Below are 22,915 nucleotides of genomic sequence, written 5' to 3' on the forward strand. Positions count from 1 at the left end.
TGCAAAGTGAATGGGGTCATCCTGGCTAACAAGCCTGGGACGAGACAATTGACACTATTTTGTATCAGTTTGAAATAGACTATAGGCCCATGACATTTCACAAACTGGCTTGTCTGGCTTTAATACACATCTTCAATGCCTGCAGCCTGAGGGAGGGGAGGGGGGGGGGCGGGGGGGAGAGAAGAGATGATCACAGACGAGCCCAATTCTGTCCTTAACCAATGGCCACACGTGCACTTTCCAACAGGGTTCAGTGGTCTGAAGTCAGGAATGGCAACCCTGGTTGATTTCTTTCCCTCCTCTTTAGCCTGGGGATATGGAGTTCAATTGTCGTGCACCCACTGCCACCCAAATAATTCTGCCGCGAACTGCAGGACAGACCTTGAACTGAAAACTGATGAAAAGGCAACGACGCTGTCAGAATACGTACAGAAAAACTGGATTCGCAAGTGGAGTAACTTCGTCGAGGTCCGAGAGGTGGCTTGTTGTCCAGAATGTTCTTCTTGGCAAATTTAAGTTCTCTGTTTTTTGCCGGAATGTAACCATCTCTCAATGAGATGAGCACGGGATCAGCATTCTTCCCCGAAATCCACTCCTCAGCATCTAACGCTGCTTCGGGGCCTTGAGTGTCTGGGTACAAGTCGTCTTGGAAAAGATCGGACTGCAAAATTCATAGGAAAAAAGAAAACGTATCTTCAGCTGTAGTGACCACCTGGGGAGATTCCGATTAGAGTGGTAGAGCGCACACTGGATTGTGACATGCTCCTCACTCAATTCCACAGCTTTGGTCAGCATCGACAGACAATTTGTTGAACTGTTATTTAGTGTCAGGGCAATGAATCGGATGTGTTAGTGACCTTCATTTTAATAAAGTCACTACCAAGAATCAGTTTTAGTTGTTGAAGGTCAGCCCAATCACATATCTGTCCTAAATGATCAATGACACAGGACTTTAAAATGATGAATTATCTTTGAGAAAGATAATAGTTCTATCCTTTCTTGCTACTTTCAGCTCCTTGGTGTTATTTTTGATGATATTCTCAAGTACCTTTGCTTCTTTATGGTCCATATACACAGCATGGATCATAGGATACACAAGGTGATGTAAGAAAACTACTAGGCACTTGGTCTAAGCGTTAAACAAGGCTTTAATCATGTTTTTCAACATGGAGATCTAGTTGTGTCCTTCACTAGTTCCTATTAAAGAATGTCCTGAGCAAGCTGGGCCCATGCCCGAGTATTTATACTCTCCCTGGACAGCACCACCAACAGGCCGCCCAGTATTATTACATAAGTCATTTCCACGTGAATGACAAGATTCATGTCACAAGGTGCAAACCAATTTCTTGCGTAGACCCACAAGGGAAATTTTATAAAAACTGTGCTCCCGAAGTGGAGCCTTTCCTGCTGGGAGCACACATGGGGAAGCTGGGGCCTGCTCCCCACAACTTACTGCGTTTTAAAAAAAACTAATGGATGGAAAATACTGGGCTGCGTGCGCCCAAATTCCCCGAGTTGCGCTCCTGGTGCGCAAGACTCCATGCAAGGAACATGGGGCCAGAATTTGCGGTCGGCATGACGGTGCACTCTCAGAATGTGCTATCATACTGCCTTTCAAATTGACCGCAGGTTCGGGATTTCCAAGCGCATGCGCTAAATCCCGAACTTGCGGTCTGTCAAGTTTTCGACAGCACACCTGCTACGCTGCACGTTTCAGCTGCCCACTGGAATCAGCGTGCTGGCACAGAGTTGGGCTAATTGCCCACCCACCGCGCACCAATTACGTAATTGTTAAGCTACCCTGGAGTTCTTAAAATTTCCGGACCTTACGGAAGTTAGATTTTAACAGAAAGTTCCCATGTATTTTGGATCATACACTGTCTCGAGACGCACCGCAATGAAAATACTGCAGAGTACCGGTCTACTAAACCACACAAAAATCACAGCACAGGATCAGTCTTTAACCTTTGCGACCAAAAAAAGAGATAAACTGAACAAAACCATTAAAAAAAATTACAGCAAGCTCTTTTTAGTGCTTCCAAAGTGATTGGAACAGCTGATTTAAAGGGCATTTGTTGGCTTCAAATTATGCCTTGCAAAGCAGAAAATTACAATTGGTGAAACAAAGGTAAGAATAAATGTAAATAAAACTAAAATTCCAGGAATTGGTTGTTCTCCCCCCCCTTGCTATTTGTTTTTGTCTGAGATAAATGATCTTTCCAGTCTCACGGTGTCAATATGGATCAATTTTAACTTCAAAATATCTGTTGCTAAGTTGATTTTTTTAAAATCTAAGAGACTATACTGCAGCATCTCGATTTCAAAATTCTCATCCTTGTTTTCAAATCCCTCCGTGGCCTCGCCCCTCCCTATCTCTGTAATCTCCTTCAGCCCCACAACCCCCAGAGCTCCTCTAATTCTGCCCTCTTGAGGATCCCTGATTATAATCACTCAACCATTGGTGGCCGTGCCTTCTGTTGCCTAGGCCCTAAGCTGTGGCATTCCCTGCGTAAACCTGTCCGCCTCTCTACCTCTCTTTCCTCCTTTAAACACTCTTTAAAACCTACCTCTTTGACCAAGCTTTTGGTCACCTGCCCTAATTTATCCTTATGTGGATCGGTGTCAAATTTTGTGTCTTAAAATACTCCTGTGCCGCGCCTTGGGATGTTTAACTACGTTAAAGGTGCTATATAAATACAAGTTGTTGTTGTTTAAAAATTGGATGCAACTGTTACATTTTCCCTCCTCGTCTCTTTCGGTTACTTGTGCAATTGGCTTTTCCTCTGCACTGACCTTTCGCGGCACCGTCATTGTAATAGGCTCACACTTCCGCTCGTGCAATTTGAAAAACCTATAAAGAAAAGGGCAACAAATCAGATCCCATTAAACGTGCAAAGGAGATGGAAAAACAAAATGGGCTGAGTCACGATTATTTCTCCGCAAATACATTTCTACCTTACACAGGGAGTGATGGCTAGCTGGGAGCGGTCGCAGGGAGTGCTTTACATACACAAGGTGCAGAGACTACAACGCTGAACTTCCAAGTGACTTGTAGCAAATGATCCCAACCCCATTACTGTCCCAAATGTCTATAATTTCCCCTTCAATATCAAGGCATGGATTTTCCTATAAAGTCCGCCTGATTTTCAAACAGTGTTTTGGACAGGCGGGGTCGGAAAGCGGGTGGCAATCCAGCCCCACTGGAACACTGCCCACTTTGTGCTTGCTGGATTTTCTGATGAGTGGGACCAGCAGCATTGGAAGCACCCACCGCGAACAGCCAAGCACTTTAATGCATGCAGGTGCCAAACTTTAAACACACCCATTTGAAATGGGTGACATGGGATGCTGGCAACATTAAATGTACTGGAGGGCACAGCAAGGATACAATGATAGAAAAAGAAATAACAACAGAAAATGCTGGAAAAACTCAGGGCAGCATCCGTGGAGAGAGAAACGGAGTTAATGTTTCAGGTCGAAGACACTTCGTCAGAACTGGGAAAAAAAAGCAGGAAAAGGGATAGATTTTAAAGCAAGTGGGGGCTGGGAAAAGGGGGAGGGGATAAAAGGACAAAAGGGAAGGTCGGAGATAGGATAGAAAGCAGGAGAGATTGAGAGACATTAAGAGATATTCAAGGTACAAAGGGTGGCTCTAGATGAAGTGTGAATGGCCCGGGCAGAATGAAGGACAGCTGTCATGTGGGAGGGAAGAAAAAAGCCCAGACGAAAGTGTGGATTAAAAAATAATGATATAAAGGTAGGCACATTTCAGCCATTTCTTTACTACTTTTCTACAATTTGTAATTTATCTATTTCTTTCTCTCAGCATCGTTACTGCCACCAATGGGTTTCCCAATGGGAATGCCCCCCCCCCCCCCCCCCGACAGGTTTGGAAGAGGACGACAATCTTAATTAAGGATGGGATGCCAGGTAGGTCAAGCTGCATGAAGATGCTCTGTGCCCAACCTCCAGAACCCGCACTGCTGCATCGGCAGGAACTTGCCCGACCTGATTTTGACAGGCTTAATGCTGGTGGAGGCGCCGTTTCCCAAAGAAAGCTAATGGCACTATGACGATGTGTGGAGGCCTAATTAACCATAATGCTGGGTGTTTCTTCCTTCCAATCACGGGATACTTTTACTGGTAAAGCATAAAAGGTTAGCTTAGGGTGATCGACAGTACGCAGAGCCTGATTGGGCGTGGCCCCGTCAAGAAGCCACGAACCATTTCTGCAGGCCCAGGCACACCTTCCTGGCAATGATCATGAGGGACTTTCTTCTCAGGGCCTGGGTCAGCACAGGGGCAGCATTGGGATGGCACACTTGGCTCCAGCTCCTTGCAGGGATGCCGCAATGCAGACCTATGGGGCTGGTGCCCTGGAGCTGCACAGAGGATTGCCGTCCTCACAAGCACCTTATGCAGCACTACCTCCACTTCAGCAGCCATTAGGCAAGCTGTCTTGCTACAACTGTACAGGGTGTTGGTGAGACCACACCTGGAGTACTGCGTACAGTTTTGGTCTCCTTATTTAAGGAGGGATATACTGGCATTGGAGGCAGTTCAGAGAAGGTTCACTAGGTTGATTCCTGGGATGAAGGGGTTGTCTTATGAAGAAACGTTGAGCAGGTTGGGCCTATACTCATTGGAGTTTAGAAGAATGAGAGGTGATCTTATTGAAACATATAAGATACTGAGGGGGCTTGACAGGGTAGCTGCTGAGAAGATGTTTCCCCTCATGGGGGAATCTAGAACTAGGGGGCTTAGTTTCAGAATAAGGGGTCGCCCATTTAAGACGGAGATGAGGAGGAATTTCTTCTCTCAGAGGGTCGTGAATCTTTGGCATTTTCTTCCCCAGAGAGCTGTGGAGGCGGAGTCACTGAATATATTCAAGATGGAGATGGACAGATTTTTGAAAAACAGGGGAATCAAGGGTTATAGGGAGCGGGCAGGAAAGTGGAGGTGAGGCCAAATCAGATCAGCCATGATCTTATTGAATGGCGGGGCAGGCTCGAGGGGCCGAATGGCCTACTCCTGCTCCATGTTCTTATGTTCTGTCGGGTGCTGGACAGCTCAATCACTTCACTGCAGAGTCCAGACTCAATGCCTACAATTTGGGTTTCCCTTTCCATTCATTTTTGACCGTCTTTTCTTCGTCCCCAGCCTCTTCGGTTTTGGTAAAGGCTGATAATGGGTTGAGATGTCTTTTGAGCCGTACCAAAGTTTTTGAAAATTTCTGTCCCCTTATTTTGGCATCAGCCTTTAAGTGTCACCACTCCTTTAAATTTTACACCACACCTCCCGCCCACCCCACACACCACCACTAGTGTGCTTCCCACAGCCGTAAAAATCTACACCTTAACTTATACAGTACTAAGGAGCTGACCTAGAAATTGTTTTCAAACACACCCCCTCCATTTGAGTTGGTCTAAAACTCGCTAGTAGCCATTCCGGCATAGATTATGCTAAAAGCGGACAATCCAGGTTTTATATTATTAATTTGGATTTACCAGGATTTGAACCGGTACCAATAGCGATGGTCACTGCGGATATCGCTATCTGTGAACTGTATGTTAACGTTTGATGACGTTCATACTGCAGGATCCATGATTGTAGTGTCATTAATGCACGGGGATCAAAAAAAAACAAGTTTGCTCTGGATTAACAGAAGATCTACAGTCTTTGCATAATTCTAGAGACTAACTATAATAACCTTATTTAAAAAGTGTTGTATTATATCTCAGAAACTTTTCAAAGCACTTCACACAATGAATTACTTTCAAGTGCAGTCACTGTGGACAGGTAGGCAAACACGGCAACCATTATACACCAGCAACATCCCACAGGTAGCAGTGAGATTAATGACAAGTCAATCTCATTCTTTGGTTGCACTGGTTTGAGGGAGAAATGTTGGCCAGCAGAGTTTGCTACTCTTCTTTGAATGGTGCCATTGGATCTTTAAATTTCACCTAGACCACCAGAACAGATAAACTCAACCTTGGGATGAAAGTATCACCCGATTTTCCTCTCCCTCCCAATGTAAAGTCCACTATCACCTTTTCTTGATGCAACAGCTAAGGCCAGTGATTCAATGTGGGCACTTATGGCTCTGAACCTACATCCTTGAGCGTTGACACTAGTTACCTCCAGTGATAGGTCTTTACCTGAAGAGTACATGTTGAAAAAACAGCATTATCTTCAATAACACCAGGTGTGATTTTGCTAAATTGCCTATAATTCCATCATTGATGGGTTGAAGCAAACAAAAGCCCCACTGACCTTGCAATTTCACATCTGCTGACATCCAGGCCTCTCTTTGTCATGAAGCCCATTCCCCTCTGTGGCTCCTTACTGCTGAACGTGCTGAGGTAATGAACATACGGAGCTTCATTCGTGATTTCAAAATACCGAATACTGCTATCGCCCTGCACACAAAGAGAAATCAGTCTCCAAAGAGGAAGCACAGAAGACTGGACCAGAGTGAACAGGAATCTTAATTTTGCAAAACATGTCTAGTGGTTTTACCGTAGCAAACCTCAACATATAGTAGGTAGATTTTAGGAATAATGGGATATCTTCCAGGACTTGGGGCCCAAGATCTAACTTCAACATTTTCCCTTTTTTTAGAAACATAGAAGATAGGAGCAGGAGTAGGCCATTCGGCCCTTCGAGCCTGCTCCGCCATTCAACGAGATCATGGCTGATCATCCAAACCCTAGCACCCGGTCCCTACACCGACAGCCATCCCACCCAAGCCAAGCCCTATCCCCATAACCCCGTAACCCCACGTATTTAATCCCCCCTAACACTAAGGGCCAATTTTTTATCATAGCCAATAAACCTAACCCGCACATCTTTGGACTGTGGGAGGAAACCGGAGCACCCGGAGGAAACCCACGCAAACACGGGGAGAACGTGCAAACTCCACACAGACAGTCACCCGAGGCCGGATTTGAACCCGGGTCCCTGGCGCTGTGAGGCAACAGTGCTAACCACTATGCCACCTCTAGTACAGGTTAAACTGCATGATTAAAAAAACAAAATCACTCACTGCTAATCTTTCTAATTCAGGGAGTGAAAGTTCCTAGGCTGCTAGGCCGGAATTTTGCCAGTCCTCAGAGTGCGGGATTGGAGGTGGGACCGCTGTCAAAATCGCAAAGATTGACAGCAGGTAGGAAACCTACTGTCAACCCGCCTCCAATCAATCTTCCCAAGTGTCGGGTCCTCGATTTGCGTATGGACCTGACACCTAGCATTGGGAAGAGGATTATAGCCACTTGCCTGACTGTTAACAGGTACTTGATACTTGTTAACAGGCTCTTTTTCAATTTTGCCGCTTCTGCCTCGGGTTTCCTGACGTCTAGACACCACGCCAGGTAAGTGTGGTGTGTTAAGAGTCTGCTGTAATGTTTCTGCATTGATGACAGCTGCAGAAATAGTGTGAAGGATCCAATGGTGCACTGCTGAGTTTCAGAGGTAAAGAAATGTTGGGAAAATTATTTTTAATGCATTTTCACTTTTCTGTAGGTAACAAGTATTGAATTGGCTGTCCAGTCCCACCTCATTGAGAGAAACTCTCTCACCAGTGACAGATCGCTTCTGTAACCTCACTTGCAGCTGCCATCTGTTCTAGCCTAAGGAGGGAGTCACTGGAGAGCCTGGGTGCAAGAGCTCACCTTTGTACAGTGATTGTTGGTGTTTGCAGCACCTCAATGCTGTCAAACACTGAGAAATGAGCTGTGAAAGAAAAATTGTGCGTGGTCCCTTTAAGGAAACCGGCAGATGACGCGTCATCATGTAATCTGACCGGATTCCTCTTAATTGGCCGGCAAGCCCGCAGGGCGGGCTTAAATAGGCCAATCGACGTAAAATCACGTCCGTGGGCTGGATGAAGTTGGGGGCGGGACTGGAACCCGGAAACCAGCTGACCCGCTCCCAAGTCGCATCCATTTGCAAAATCGTGGCCGTACTGTAACAGTCCACTTAATCCTTTATTGGGATTTTTCCCCCCCTCAGTGTGTACACCACAGCAACGGGGGTGTATCTAAAGCCCTACCATAAGCACCATTATATAGCACAGTACGTCAGCAGAAAAAGAGTACAAAAATTGTTTTATTAAAATGAGAGGTAAGGAAGTTCTTCAGAAAGTATAAGTAACAATTGGAATGGAGTTGTAAGTGGGATCATGGGGTCATAAATCTTGGGAGTTATTTAAAGCACAGTTGCATGCTGCAATGAGGAAACTAGATTTTTCTAGATGGATGAGACAAGATGGGCTGTCTGGTCTTCCTCATCCATATTTATGGAATCTTGTGCTATAAAAAATTACGAATCCATTCTGTTATATGAAACATAGCATAAACACCATATATGGTCAAGCAACCATGTAATAAAGAAGATATTCCACAATTACTTGGACAATTAAAATAAATACACATTCACAGAATAATAATCTGATGTGATCTTAAAGACCCAGCCATACACAGGTCCATTACAACGATAGAGTGGGGTTAAAAAGAAGTGACTCCACTCGAAAAAGGTTTGGCAAACCTCTGTTTGCTTGAGGCCCATGTATCATTTCTGTCATGGCAACATCATGCACCGGTGATGTGTTAGAACATAAGAAGTAGGAGCAGGAGTAGGCCATACGGCCCCTCGGGCCTGCTCCGCCATTCAATAGGATCATGGCTGATCCAAATCTAGACTCGCGTCCACTTCCCTGCCCTCTCCCCGTAACCCCTAATTCCCTTATCTGCTAGGAAACTGTCTATCTCCATTTTAAATTTATTTAATGTTGCAGCTTCCGCAGCTCTCTGGGGTAGCAAATTCCATAGATTTACTACCCTCTGAGTGAAGAAGTTTCTCCTCATCTCAGTTTTGAAAGGGCAGCCCCTTATTCTTAGATTATGTCCCCTAGTTCTAGTCTCACCCATCAGTGGAAACATCCTCACCGCATCCACCCGATCAAGCCCCCTCACAATCTTATATGTTTCGATAAGATCGCCTCTCATTCTTCTGAACTCCAATGAGTAGAGTCCCAACCTACTCAACCTTTCCTCATACGTCAACCCCCTCATCTCCGGAATCAACCGAGTGAACCTTCTCTGAACCGCCTCGAGAGCAAGTATATCTTTTCTTAAATATGGAAAACAAAATTGCACGCAGTATTCCAGGTGTGCCCTGTGACTGCTGACTCAAAAAAGTTGGCAAATCATTATCGTGAAGGCAATGCTCTTTTTAAAAGAAAGTATTTTTTGCCAAAGTACAGATAGAACTATTTTTCCCCCAAACAGCAGCACCAATCTGCAGTATGGCCTTATCACACTTTCAGAAATGACTCAAAATGCTTTATACACAATGAATTACTTTGAAGTGCAATGACTGTTCTTACATTACAACATTAATACTTCCTGCATTACAACAGTGACTGCACTTCAAAAGTGCTCCATTGGCTGTAAGGTGCTTTGGCATGCCCCGAGGTTATGAAAGGAGTTGTATAAATGCAAGTCTTTCTTTCTTATGGCAGCCATTTTGCACACAGCAAGATTTCGCAAACAGCAATGAGATGAATAACCAGCTAACCCACTCATTGGATTGTTTACATCAAACCATTGGAATGAACTATTAACACATCAGTAATCCCTCACCTTTCCACAGAGGTAGACTATACTGGAGTCTGGATCATAAAATGGCAGAAGCACTCCATTGCTGGTGTCCATTTCCTGAAGTGCTATTGGTTCATCAAAATTTTGCTACATGGAGGGGAGGAAAAAAAATCAAATTTAACTCTGTCCATGTTGATTGTCCACTGCTGCATGCAACTAATTAATAGTATAAACCGTTCGCACAAAATAGGCAACTGGGGGGGCGGGAAACGATGTGGTCAACACGAGTGTTATTCGGGGAATGCGACTGCCTTTCCTTCATCTAATAGTGTAGAGAGGTCATTTTGCACTTTTTGACACAGTGCATAAGTACATGCAGATTAGAAGGCTACTGCAGTCAGCTTTCAATTGCACTACAATGATGGTATTAGTGCAAAGCAGTTTCCACTCACCACCCACAGTGAGCTTGTGCAGTGAATATCTGGAATTAGAGCCTGAGCCAACTCCAGATCTAGCTGCCTTTACGCTAAGGGGGAGTTTCATGCAACGCCCACCCCAGGTGCAGAGCCTCGCCCGCCAGGAGAACACATTTCAATCGGAGGGTGTGTGTTCCCAGTGATTTTCTGTCCATTAAAATGAAGAGAAAAGATGGAGCTGTCTTGGCAGGTGAAGCGCCACTCCAGGAGACTGACTGATGACACTGGGGGTGCATTTACACCATGATTGTAGTGTAGGTATGACGTGAAACTGCTTTGGACTGCCGTCATAGTGTAAATGAACGCTCAGGGTGCAGGAGGATCAAGTATAACATCTTAATTTTCCCTCCAACTCCTGTGTCATGTGTCAGATTGTGAATACAATGCAAATAAAACATCTGATTGTAAGAATCAAAGAGAAAGAATACAGATTCAGAATCTTAAAAAAAAACATCTTTAGATGATGAACATTTGGGGCCACTAACTAAAATCAGCAATATCCTTGAAGTTCATAACTTTCATTTAAGGGAAAGGTAATGTGAACATAAAGTACTCAACACTCGTGTGATCCAAGTAATTATTTTTTTTACTCAGTTTTCTTTCCTGTTTCAAAGGCTCTACTGCAGAACTTAAAAAAACTCTCACTTTGTTGCGTTGAAGCAGCCACTGTCTGGCGCAGTCAAGTGGAGGGAATCCCACTGGGTTCATGAGCGCAGCCACTCGATTTTCAAGCTGACCAGCTGTCACTTCCATCGAGTGACTGGGCCAATTCTCCGCCTTGATTTCTGTATTACCCTCCTCTTTTCTTCATCTGCCCAGGACGACCCCTGCAGCTGACAGGCAGGTTCATGACCGACTCCCCAGGCTGGCACGAACACCACCCTGTAGCCAGGAGCTAGGTCGTGACAGCCATTGCCCATCTCCTCCTGCTGCGAGGTGTCATATTCTCCGTTCAGTGCATCCCCATTTAACAGGGCTCAGATTGGAGTGAGATTTGAACCGCTGTTCCATCAGTGGACTGTGGCACTGAGCTTTAGTGCACCAGCACTGCAGCACATTGGTGTTGCCAGCACCCTGCACTGTATTATCTTATGTTCTAAGCTCTTTTATCACGCTTGCTAAGCAGGTTTTATTATTAAAAATAATAGCTTCGAAATGAATGGCAGTCACGATGGCAGATAGCTGACCAGCATTGGACTGGAACAGCAATGCAAATTCAGTCCACAGAAAGTGTTCATTCAGCTGTGAAATGTAACGAATTAACAGGCACAGGTTTTTCCCGACTCGTGTCAGTGCTTCAGAGCGCCGGGGTGCGAACATTCTGTTTAATTTGATGACACAAAGTGCTCCCAAATTAATATTAATTTATGTTAATTTGACAGACACTTTCCGGTGCAGTATTGCTGGTTACCCTACGACCAAGACTCCAGCAGGTCCTTGCATTCAAGCTCAAGCTTCGACTGTCTTGAAGGGCATAGCTGACCTCAACAAACAGCTGTTTGCCCCATTGTTAGTTAGATGGATGTCTCCTCAACGCTACAAAAGCAGCTTTAATGGTAACTTCTTATCTTTCAAGGTGATGCACACAAGCCCGAGGGTCAGGTGGTTTCCTCCCAGGACTGTACCAACTCACAGTGGACACCATCAACTAAAACGATAGCAAAATACTGCGGATGCTGGAAATCCGAAATAACAACAGAAAATGCTGGAAAAACTCAGCAGGCCAGGCAACATCCGTGGAGCGAGAAATAGAGTCAACGTTTCGGGTGAAAACCCTTTGTCAAGACTAAAGAAGCACAGGAAATGAACTAGATGACGAGGCCAGGCTGGGAGAGAACAAAAGAGAAGAGATGGTGATAGGACTAGTGGAGACAAAAGACGGCTCTAGATTAGGTGTGAAATGCGCTGGCAGAGTGGGAGACAGCTGCCATGTGGGAGAGACTAAACGGTGCAAGGAGTTGGGGTGGAGCCCAGGGCTGATTACTCTCCATCCCAGTCTGGGAGGAGATGCTTGCCGCGCTCCGCGCTGCGCGCTGCCCCCTCCCCCCCACCCCCCCGCCACTGAAGGTGATCAGCAATTCAGTGCATGGAAGATATCAAAGGCCCAACTCTGGACCACTTATTGAATCATTAGTTCTTTTTAAACAAAGTATGAGTACTCTGGCTGCTTTTTTTAGTTTGCAATTCACTGGACACAAACATGGTTTGAGTTGAAACATTAATTCTTTGATATTTCAATTACAGGTGGCAGTTTTCCACTTTCCCATCATGCTAGTGTGTTGTTTATCCTCTTTAAGAGAAGCACACCCATGCAATCCACACTTCACTCCAGAGGCCAGGCCTTTGCATCATCCATATAGCAATTCACCATTAATACTGCCTGATTATAATCTAGATTAGCAAAGGTCTGCCAGAACTGCTATACCAAGTACAGCCTGGTCCTATCACCTTTATTTGTTAGAAAAGCACTTAATGTAAGAGAGTTTCTGGGGCAACCCAGACCTTTCATTTCATTAAAAAAAAGATTGTCTTATGAAAATAATTTCCGATACAATGGTTGTGAAAACCCTGCATTGGCAAAACAGCTGTCTGTGTGTTCTCTGGGGGAAGCACAGACGGCAAAGTACTTTCCGCCTTGAAGCCGATGGGACCATGTTCTGTGAAATGACACCAGCCAGCCGGAACTGCAGGTAGCAGCAATCCTCGATGAGAGCATTGGGCTGGAACAGCAATGCAAATTCAGTCCACAGAAAGTATTCATTCAGCTGTGAAATGTAATGAATTAACAGGCACAGGTTTTTCCCGACTCGTGTCAGTGCTTCAGAGCGCCGGGGTGCGAACATTCTGTTTAATTTGATGACACAAAGTGCTCCCAAATTAATATTATGTTAATTTGACAGACACTTTCCGGTGCAGTATTGCTGGTTACCCTACGACCGAGACTCCAGCGGGTCCTTGCATTCAAGTTCAAACTTCGACTGTCTTAAAGGGCACAATTTAACCACCAAAATCTGTTGTCAGCAGATTTTAAGGAAAAAGGCTCATCATGCCAGCTGCCTGCTTGCACAGGAGCACGTTTCAACACCAATCGGCTATTCTTACACCCAGCGTGATTTTTCTTAATTTGTCCCGATTTTCTTGCGACGAACTTCCTATGACAAATCACGGCACTCCGGGTCTAATCCAGGCAGAGCACCACAGTGAGACACATCAATCACCCCCAGTGAGACACATCAATCACCCCCTGCACCTTTCAGCTCTTAGTTTCATTGTGTCCACTCCAAGACACGACAAAAGAGCAACAGTATTCCACTTGGGAAATATTCATTTCTGACAAGGGTGGAAAAGGATCCATTTTCGATCCTGCATCCCTCGGAAGGTCTGAAGCAAATATTTCCACTGTGAGAAATAGTGAGAAAGCCCTGGAACTCCTCCTGGTGGCCAACTATGAACCACACCAAATAACAAAATATAACACACAGCTACTGATGTTCAATCAACTCTATGTTACTTTCCAGCACATATGCTCATTTTTGTTCCTCATTATTTTTGCTGTTTGGTTTTAAAATACTGTTTATTGTTCTTAAATATTCCTATTTTGACAACTAGTTGCTAATGGATGATGCACATTGGCCTTTGTTGATATTGAATACTACCGGGTCCCATAACCCCAGCTCTCTCTGACTCATTCGGGTGAATCCTGTGGTGAAGATGTTTCCCTCTTTGGTAAAAAGTGCCCTCATAGGCCTCATGCCTTCATGAGGGGCCAGTTTTTCCTGAAGGAGAAAACAACAGTTACACGACAAAAGAGCAACAGTATTCCACTTGGGAAATATTCATTTCAGACAGAAGTCAAAGGGTGGAAAAGGGCCCATTTTCGGTCCTGCATCCCTCGGAAGGTCTGAAGCAAATATTTCCACTGTGAGAAATAGTGAGAAAGCCCTGGAACTCCTCCTGGTGGCCAACTATGAGAAATACTCTCTTATCTGTTGATGGGAGTCAATTGTCACAGGGGTTTACAGTGTATACAAACCCATGTTTAAGTTTCTCCATGAAGAAATGTGTTTGCTGGCAATTTTTTTTTAACCAATGTGGATTAGTTTGGCCTATTTGTTCTATGGTGAGGAATTCTAGTCGGGATAGAAACAGATGTAAACAAATAATAGTCTGCTCCTTCCCCATTTTAAGCCTCTCTTTACACTGTGGCCAGTTGGCACATAACACAGAACTCTTACAGACAGTCCGATCTGATAACCGAAATAATGGAATTTCTCAATGCCGTCAGATTACTTAATATGTTTCTTTTAACGGTACAATCCAATTTTGAGGAGAACATGAATACAATTGCTGAAGATGATCAAACTCCTGTCATGGGGATCGGTAATGATTCTATCAAGAAGAGGAAGTCACAGAGCTGGTCTGCAATAAACAGCCAATTTGGTCTGTATTTGTGGTGCATTCAGTGATTTTCTGTTTTAAAAAGGTATTGATCCTGTAATTACATTAGGATAAATTATGGAAACGTTTCCCCTGATGCTAGAGGTTTGTAGAAATTTGCAGTATTAGTAACATTTATTGGTTGGTCAGATAAATCCCATTACATTACTTTCACTAAAGGCCATCGTTACCTCAATGGGGTAGATTTTGTGAGGCGAGGCTTGACCAGTGAACAGAAGGGATTAGAACCACTGGGACATCTGGAGCACCGAGCCTCGCGCACGCTGACCTCTGAGCCACACTGACCGCCTCGAGTGAGGTTCCCAGGCCTATAGCAGAACCGTTCAACATTGTCCAGACAGCCCAGATCCTGGTACCCCCTACTCTGAAATCTCCAACACTCTCGTGCAGCAAGTCCTCCAGAAATTACAGGGATAGTTTTCTGACTCTGTGCTCCCTAAATTTCCAATATCCACTTCCGCTGGGCGAGACTCCTCACCAGGAGCACAAAGTCAAAAAATGGCACCCTTATAAGTTGCCTTTTTGTTAATTCGAGAGCTGCAGTCATAATTGGAAGTTGATCAACACATTAAACATTGAAAGGATCTTTTAGGTTTTTCCTTAATGAATCATTGCTGGGGTCTGGGGTCTGACCATTTCCTTTACTGCTCTCTAAAGCTATAATGATTAAAATGCTCGGCCTCATCCAATAGAACCATCGCAACGGCTGCCAAATGGCCACTTCATCTTCTGCCTCAGGCTTGCATTTGAGCATAAATTGTTTGGAATGGAGAACGGAATAACAACAACAAAAATCCTACTTCAAGTTGAATTTTCAAGAATTTAAATACACGCACTGACAGTTTGTGAAGCTGCTGCGAGCTTTGACTGCATGGTGATGGTTGTCGAGCACGTTTGTATACGGGGGTTGTTGCTATGGATATGCACTGAGTACTTGAGGGTTGAAGCAATTTGCTGTGGTCCCTGGCGCTCAGTTACAAGTGGCCCTGCTTACATTAACTGGTTATCACGCTTGGAAATTAAAAAATAGTTATGAGGGGAGACTTGACAAACTGGGACTATTTCCACTGGTAGGTGAAGAGGAGATTTTAGAGGCTTTTAAAATTACAAATGGTTTTGGTGGAGTGAATAGGAAAAGACCATTTTCTCTGGTTGGGGAGTCAGTGACAAGGGATCGTCAATTTAAAATAGTCATTAAGAAGAGAGGTTAGGAGAAATTTATTTTCATGGAGAATTGTTGGAGCAAGGAATGCTTCACCACAATGACTGGTTGAGGCAGAGACTGGTCTATCTTTTAAGAAAAAACTGTAAGGATCTAAGTATTTGAAGGAGAGGAAGATATAGAGCTCTGGAGAGAGCAGTGGGATTAGGTTTGGATTACTCTCGCATACAGCCAACCCAAACATGCTGGGCTCAATGGCGTCCTTGTGTGTTGTAAACCTCTATGGGTCACTGTTCTTGTCTGGCCTCATGCAGGACTTCTGGCTCAGTTACCCTGCTGCATCAGTCTGCTTTCCCTTCCTGGGGCGGTGGGGCATCTGTGACAAGCAAGCCTCCAGGAAAGGGAGCCAGGCTACTTAACAAATCCACAGTTCCAGACTCAACATCCCTCGTTTGGATTGGGATATGTCCCAAATGGCATTTCAACCCCAACTTGGTTGTGGGCCTCTTAAAGGTTCCTTGTGGCTGCACTCCACCACAGCTGGGGAGGTGGGGGTAGAGGAGGAGAAAGGAGATTAAGAATTCTGTATCAAAGGCCGCATAGTGGATAAATGAAGGCAAAAATGGGAAGGATTAAGCCAACCAAAATCACAACTGGTCTACCGGTAACCAAAATATTAAGAGTTTTATTTCATTAATAAATGCAGCGAAGCTGCTCGTCCCCAACCTTCATTCTCACAAGTGGAATTAAAACCCTGCAAGGGATTCCACTCAGGGAGTTTGATCATATTCAGCTCGGTTTTTCTTCAATGGCCATTTTGAGGTGTTTGGTTTTGCCCCTCGTTCGTGTTGTGCACCAGACTGCCACCTCCGCGCCCGTCACCAGATGACAAAACACCTCCTACCGGATCCCAGAAGGCCAGCTGCCGCTCGCTCATTTTGCTGAATCCGGTGGTGAAGATTTTACCGTCGGACATGAAGACGGCCCTCATCGGGCGAGCGCCCTCGTGCGCTTTGTCCTTTTCCTGATTTCGTTGGTTAGTAGAGAGCAACACCAGGAACACAAGAGCAAGAGGCATTCAGGAGAAAAAAAAAGGAACATGCCATCACAGCACACAACATGCATCACACCAATCTCTGAAGCGCCCACTTTACAGAATGGTTCATTCCCCCCGCCCCCCCTCAGATTGACCTTTTACAAAACAAATGCAATTGGCCTGTAAAACTGGCAGTAAGGTTCCAACAGAATGTAGAAGTAACCCCCATCACCTGCCGAAGACAGACTCAATTTGGATTTTTGACTCTCAGAATCTGAACCCTGGACTCAAAATTCTGCCAACAACTTTCTACATGCAGTATTTTGCCTTTGGGGTGGGCTCTGCTTGATTGGGTGAGTGGGCTATGGTTGGACTCTGGTTGGGTGGGTGGGCGGGCTCTGGTTGGGTGGGTAGGTGATCTCTGCTTGATTGGCCCAGGCTGGCTCGACACAAGGGACTCGGAAATTCCGCTCAAACTCTGCTGTGTCGGTTGCCTGGTTAAGTATGTGCTGTAGCAAATGCAACTTTTACTGAAAATGGAGCACATCCATCCCACAAGGACTCCTCACAGTCCAAGTTACAAGGATTTCTGATTAACTCTGGAGTGGTTTACTGTCTATTTCTGGCAGGGTCTGCACTTCCCTTAAACTAGTTCCCTCGATGGTATAACCAGCCGCACACCACTTAAACAATTTCTCAAGTCAACAAAAATAGACAGGAATTTAAAATAAAGGGATGTTACTTGATCAGCAACTGTACGTAGGCCTGATATGTGGCTTTAATATTAGCTGCCTCTTGAGGAAGGAGTGCAGGGCTGTGGGACACTGGCATATCGGCACACTGCACTAAGCAGGGGTAGGACACAGGCTCGGCTGATGCCCGCCCCACAATGTCTCCGCCTGGGACAGGCAAAGCTGGATGGAGAGTCTGCACCAGGCTGCTGCTGTACGTCTCCTGGCAGCCGTTCGAGAGCAGACAGTCACGTGGGAGGAGTTTGTACCTGGCCATTCCATAGCAGGAAGGGGGGTGGGTGCGGAGAGAGGGGAGAAAAATCAGGGGAAAAGAGGACAACATACCTGCAAAATAATAACAATAAGCTTCATCTGGTTTAATTACATAGGAGGAAAATGGTGTCTGTGAATGGTAGCTACTTTTCTTTGCTGTTCTTCTGCTGCCTGTGTAAGTAGGACCTAAAAATATCTGTAATCATAGAAACATAGAAGGAAGGAGCAGGAGTAGGCCATTCGGCCCCTCGAGCCTGTTCCACCATTTAATGAGATCATGGCTGATCATCCAAATTCAGTACCCTGTTCCTGCTTTCTCCCCATATTCCTTGGTCCCTTAGCCTTAAGAAATATATCTAACTCCTTCTTGAATATATTTAATGAATTGGCCTCAACTGCCTTCTGTGGTAGAAATTCCTCCTCATCTCTGTCCTAAATGGCTTACCCCTTATCCTTAGACTGTGACCCCTGGTTCTGGACTCCCCCGCCATCGGGAACATCCTTCCTGCATCTTGTCTGTCTAGTCCTGTTAGAATTTTATAAGTTTCAATGAGATCCCCTCTCATTCTTCTAAACTCCAGCGAATACAAGCCCAATCGACCCAATCTCTCTTCGTACGTCATTCCTGCCATCCCAGGTATCAGTCTGGTGAATCTTCGCTGCACTCCCTCAGAAAGGTTCTCATAAAAATATTATGTAAATATGTACTGAACTGTCCATGGATTTGCTGCAAATTGCACGGAGTGGTCCCTGTGAACAGCAGGGGGAGCTGTGCAAGAGGCAGTGTCCTGTACTGCTGCAGGTTCACCACATTTGCACATTTGAAAGAGCGGGCTGGTGTGTATTGACGTGTCCTGCAGGACACTTTTAACCAGGTTTCTAACCGGAGGAACAGCCGGAGACGCACTCGGGCGACATCAGATCACCAACCGAGTCTCCAAGAGAAACATTCATGTAATGTTTAATTTAAAGAACGGGTGGCAAAAAAAAACAACACACAAAATAACCACTTGGCCAACATTCCTATTGTAGTGAGACCAGCTGCAGCACAGGCTTAACCCAGCCGCCAACCCTGAGACACAATAAACAGAGATTCCAGAACAGAATCTGCCTGAACACACCCCAATACAAGGCAAGATATCTGTTTAATAATTCCTAGCAATAGGGAGGTTAGGTCCTTGAATTCTTGTGATTGGAAAATGTCCACTTAAGGATAATCCACGCCAGGTTTCAGTCACCATACTATAAATGTCCCTAAAAAGGTCAGATAGAATTGTGTGGAAATCAATGCTGCTGAACCACATTCATTCTGAGTAAGACTCATTACTTTATGGCTTTTTAACACATTCTGCGCTCTGCCAATAAGGGCACCCTGTATATTAAAATAAGTTTTCAGGCTTCACGCTCAGCGATGGACTGAGATTGGCAGACGTGATTCAACTCAATTTGCCTGGTTCTTGTTCCAGGTAATGAACAATATTTTATGGGCCTGCAGTTAAATATAAAGACCAACATCATATAAACATAACGTCCCTCCAGAACAAATTGAGCCAGGGAACTTGGGAAGAGGCATTGGGCATTAAGTATGAGGCAGGTGCGTCCTCAGAGAAGGTACAGAACTGAGAGGGAGAGTTGTTGCCAAGCCAGTATCATGTACCACCCAGCAGGTGGCTCAACAGTAGTGAAGGAAGAGGCCCAAGAGCTACATGGACCGCAGGGGGGGGGGGTGGGGGGCAAGGAAACTGGGCGGGGGGGGGGGGGGGGGGGGAAAGAGGAAACTGGGCAGAGGGAGAGGAAACTGGGGAGCGTAAACAAAGAATGTTATTCCCTGATTCTATAGGTGCTGGCACAGCTTTCAATTGTGCATGTTAAAAGGCCCCAGGGTTGGTTCTCACTCTGTGCTGAGTTAGTTAATCACAGTCAAGGCAGCCATTAGAGTGCTACAATTGGCTTCAGCACCCCTGGACTCAGGAAGTTGGGGGAGAAAACAATCAGCCAGCGTTGCCATGGTAGCCGGTGACCACCGCAGAAAGTGCTTAAACGTGAGTGTCGGCTGAGGACGGTCAGGCTCGGTATGCTGATGTCCACAGTTGAATAGCCTGTCAACACTCAGCATTTAGGCTTGCAAAAGAAGAAGGGCATTGCGGTGAGGAACTGGAAGGCCGTGAGCACCTGTGGAACTGTACCACAGCAAAAGTTGGTGGGGGGGGAAGAGAAATTTGGAAACAAAATTAAAGGGAAATGCAGAAGGAGAAAAGAACCACATAGTACAATTTTCCACTTGCATTCAGAAATAGGTGAAAGTTGTGATACGCTGCATGGTTTTCAAGTATAACTTCTGGTCTATCCTACAAAAATATTATATTTAGTCTTAATGATGTAGAGAGAATCTGTGGGTATTTCGAAAGAGGCAAAGGTCATTCGGTGGCCAGTCTGTGGTTAGGGACTGATGTCAAACACAGAATCGCAGATTGCTTTGTCTGTTCATCCTGTGATTACTATTGGCTAATCTACCACTATAAACATGCTCTTGCCCAGGAAACTGAAGCATCTATTAAAAACAAAAAGCTTTCAATGTACGATTTACTTCAGTAAATGAATACACGGCATAGTTTAGAATGGTTATCACCGTCACAATCATATTTACAGCTGCAGCCATTGAGTTGTGATGGGCAACAATGTTGGCTGTGGGCACTTCATTATTTCACAGTAAAGATCAGACTTGTATAAATTACTGGTTTATTTCCTGAATGTAAAGACAACAACGGCGCCCGTGGACACTTTGCATGTGTAAGCCTAGACCATTCAGTGTTGGCAGGTTGTTGAACAGTCAGAGGACTTGCCTACGAGATCTTTATGATGAGGGAAATAAACCCTGGCATGGATTGTCCCACTTTGGCATCAGCTGAGCTGTGAGGAGCCTGGTTTGTTGTTATTACTGGGTACCCTTTATTCACTCTATGATCGTCAGCACAACAATACAGTGCGTTAGCCCAACAATAATGTTTGGCTTTTGTCTGCAATTTAAACTATTCGTGTGGCAGTTGTATTTTTATCACAACAGCAGTTGGTCACAGGTGAGCGAGGATGTCCTGAGGTGGTAAAGCATCATTCTCTGATTTTGCGACTGATTTATTTTTGGAGTCAGCGGATAGAAAATCGCATAGAATTAGGTAGAATTTACAGCACAGAAACAGGCCATTCGGCCCAACTGGTCCAGGCCAGTGTCTATGCTCCACCCGAGCCTCCTCCCACTCAACTTCATCTAACCCCATCAGCATATTCTTCTGCTCCTTTCTCCCTCATGTACTTATCTACCTTCCCCTTAAATGCATCTATGGATTTGACAACTTGTGGACTGACGTTGGAGCCCTTTATGCCAGGAATTAGTCTCGTTTTCAGCCTCAGAGTGCAGAAAGCTCCCCCACCCCATGTCTAAACTATACACAGCAACAACCAGCATTGACAGGCACAAGAGTCAGCTAAGTTTCACTATTGAACTAAGCTAAGTGGGCTAAGAACTGGCATCATCTGTGAAGATAAAGTTAGACCACTAGGCTTAAAAACTGAATAGATCATAAAGACACAAAATTCATGAGCAAAAATCCAAATGTGTATTATTATCCCCGTAGCCATGAAGAACCTGCCCCCATGTTTGATGGCATTTGCCCACTGCCACAGGGATAACGAATAATCTGTAAATCATCCGTAAACATTTAAAAAGCTTTCAATTTTCCTCGGCAGATTCCAAATTTAAGAGGCGTGGGGTGAGAATTTGTGTAGGGGCACTGCCAACACATTCTACACAAACAAATCTACAATTACACGAGAAATACCAGAGGAAATGGTGACACAATGTCACTACACAGAGCAACCGGAAGAGCTCTTAATCATGTGTTTTTCTGATATTCTTCAACCGCTTAAACTAATCTGTGCCCACTGGAAAACAAGACCAGCATCTGAACTAAAATTATATAAGGAATCCATTGTTGTTAACTCTGAATTTCAATAAATTTAGATGTAACAGTAAATATTCACCCATGCACACTCCATATTATGACATTAGTTCCTCCTATATTCAAACAATGAAGTACCAGTATTTGATATTATCCAAGAGCATTGTCATTGAATGAAGGATTGTTCTATACATGGTGTCTCAGTCATGTAACTATCTTTTCCCTCTCCAGTGTCAATTTTGCTCAGTGCTCTTGCCTCCAAGTCAGACGGTCGTGGGTTCAAGCCCCACTCCAGGACTTGAGCACGTCATCTAGTTTGATACAGTGCAGTACTTAGGGAGTGCTGCATTGTCAGATGTGCCATTTATTGGATGCGACGTTAAACTGAAGCCCATTCATCTGCCCAGGTAGATGTAAAAGATCCCATGGTACTTGGTACTGTTCACGGGGGAACATGGTGTTCTCCTGGTGTTTTGGCTATCCTTCCAAGCTCAATCAACAGCTGTGGGCAAATCAACCGCCATGTTTACCTACAGATCAACAGTGACTGCACTTCAAAAATAATATTGTTTGTAAAGTGCTTTGGGATGTGTGGAGAGCAATGTAATGTAAATGTATAAATAGTTCAACACACCCACCAAACTTTTTTAAAACTTTAAAATTAAAAGTTTAATAAAGAAAATCACCTCCACACCATTTATTCTGCCGCCAATATGCAACACCAAGAATGGAAGTCCACCTCATGAAGATGATCTCACCAGTGATGCCAAACTGATGACTTCTGAGGAATGTCAATGTGGTGCAAAGGATCACACTACACTGCACCAAAAATCAAAAACATTTTTGATTGGAAACCTGCAGGCCAAGTTGCAGTAACTATTCTATTTCCCCTGACAAACACCATAGCCACTGGTACAGGAGACAATATAGAGGACAATGACTGGGTGTTTCGGGCCTGCACAATACAATAGCACACTTCAGCTGAAAATGATAAAGATTGTTCAGTTTATAACACTGGGAAAAGCACGGCCTCCTGCAGGCCCATGCTGCTGTTAGAGTCTCTAAGTGCACCTTTCTCCTCTCCTGTTCCATGGGCTATATGGGTGCTGTGACTCAGAAGGGAGGTGTCTGTCCTGCTCCCAGCCTTCACACGGCCATTCGAAGCTGGATCAACCTTGCAGCCCCATGGGCTGCCGCATGGTCCTTGATCAGCATTTCCCT

General features: G+C 44.9%; 1 protein-coding gene across 5 annotated transcripts in view; it reads right to left on the reverse strand.

Moving 5' to 3' along the window:
- Positions 1 to 22,915, reverse strand: part of LOC147102481 (coronin-6-like) — a 318,649-nt gene that overhangs the window by 9,283 nt on the left and 286,451 nt on the right. For 3 of the 5 annotated variants that reach the window (XM_085964972.1, XM_085964971.1, XM_085964973.1), the window contains exons 6-11: positions 16,603 to 16,722; positions 13,735 to 13,854; positions 9,645 to 9,749; positions 6,277 to 6,422; positions 2,794 to 2,851; positions 431 to 661 (exon numbers count right to left, since the gene is read on the reverse strand). In XM_085964972.1, the coding sequence (XP_085821098.1) occupies positions 431 to 661; positions 2,794 to 2,851; positions 6,277 to 6,422; positions 9,645 to 9,749; positions 13,735 to 13,854; positions 16,603 to 16,722 (780 nt within the window). The remainder of the gene's footprint in view (positions 1 to 430; positions 662 to 2,793; positions 2,852 to 6,276; positions 6,423 to 9,644; positions 9,750 to 13,734; positions 13,855 to 16,602; positions 16,723 to 22,915) is intronic. The other 2 variants (XM_085964975.1, XM_085964974.1) reach the window with 2 other exon arrangements.

Source organism: Somniosus microcephalus, chromosome 22, assembly GCF_052327205.1.
Source record: "Somniosus microcephalus isolate GS21.2 chromosome 22, FLI_Smic_1.0, whole genome shotgun sequence".
Classification (NCBI taxonomy): domain Eukaryota; kingdom Metazoa; phylum Chordata; class Chondrichthyes; order Squaliformes; family Somniosidae; genus Somniosus; species Somniosus microcephalus.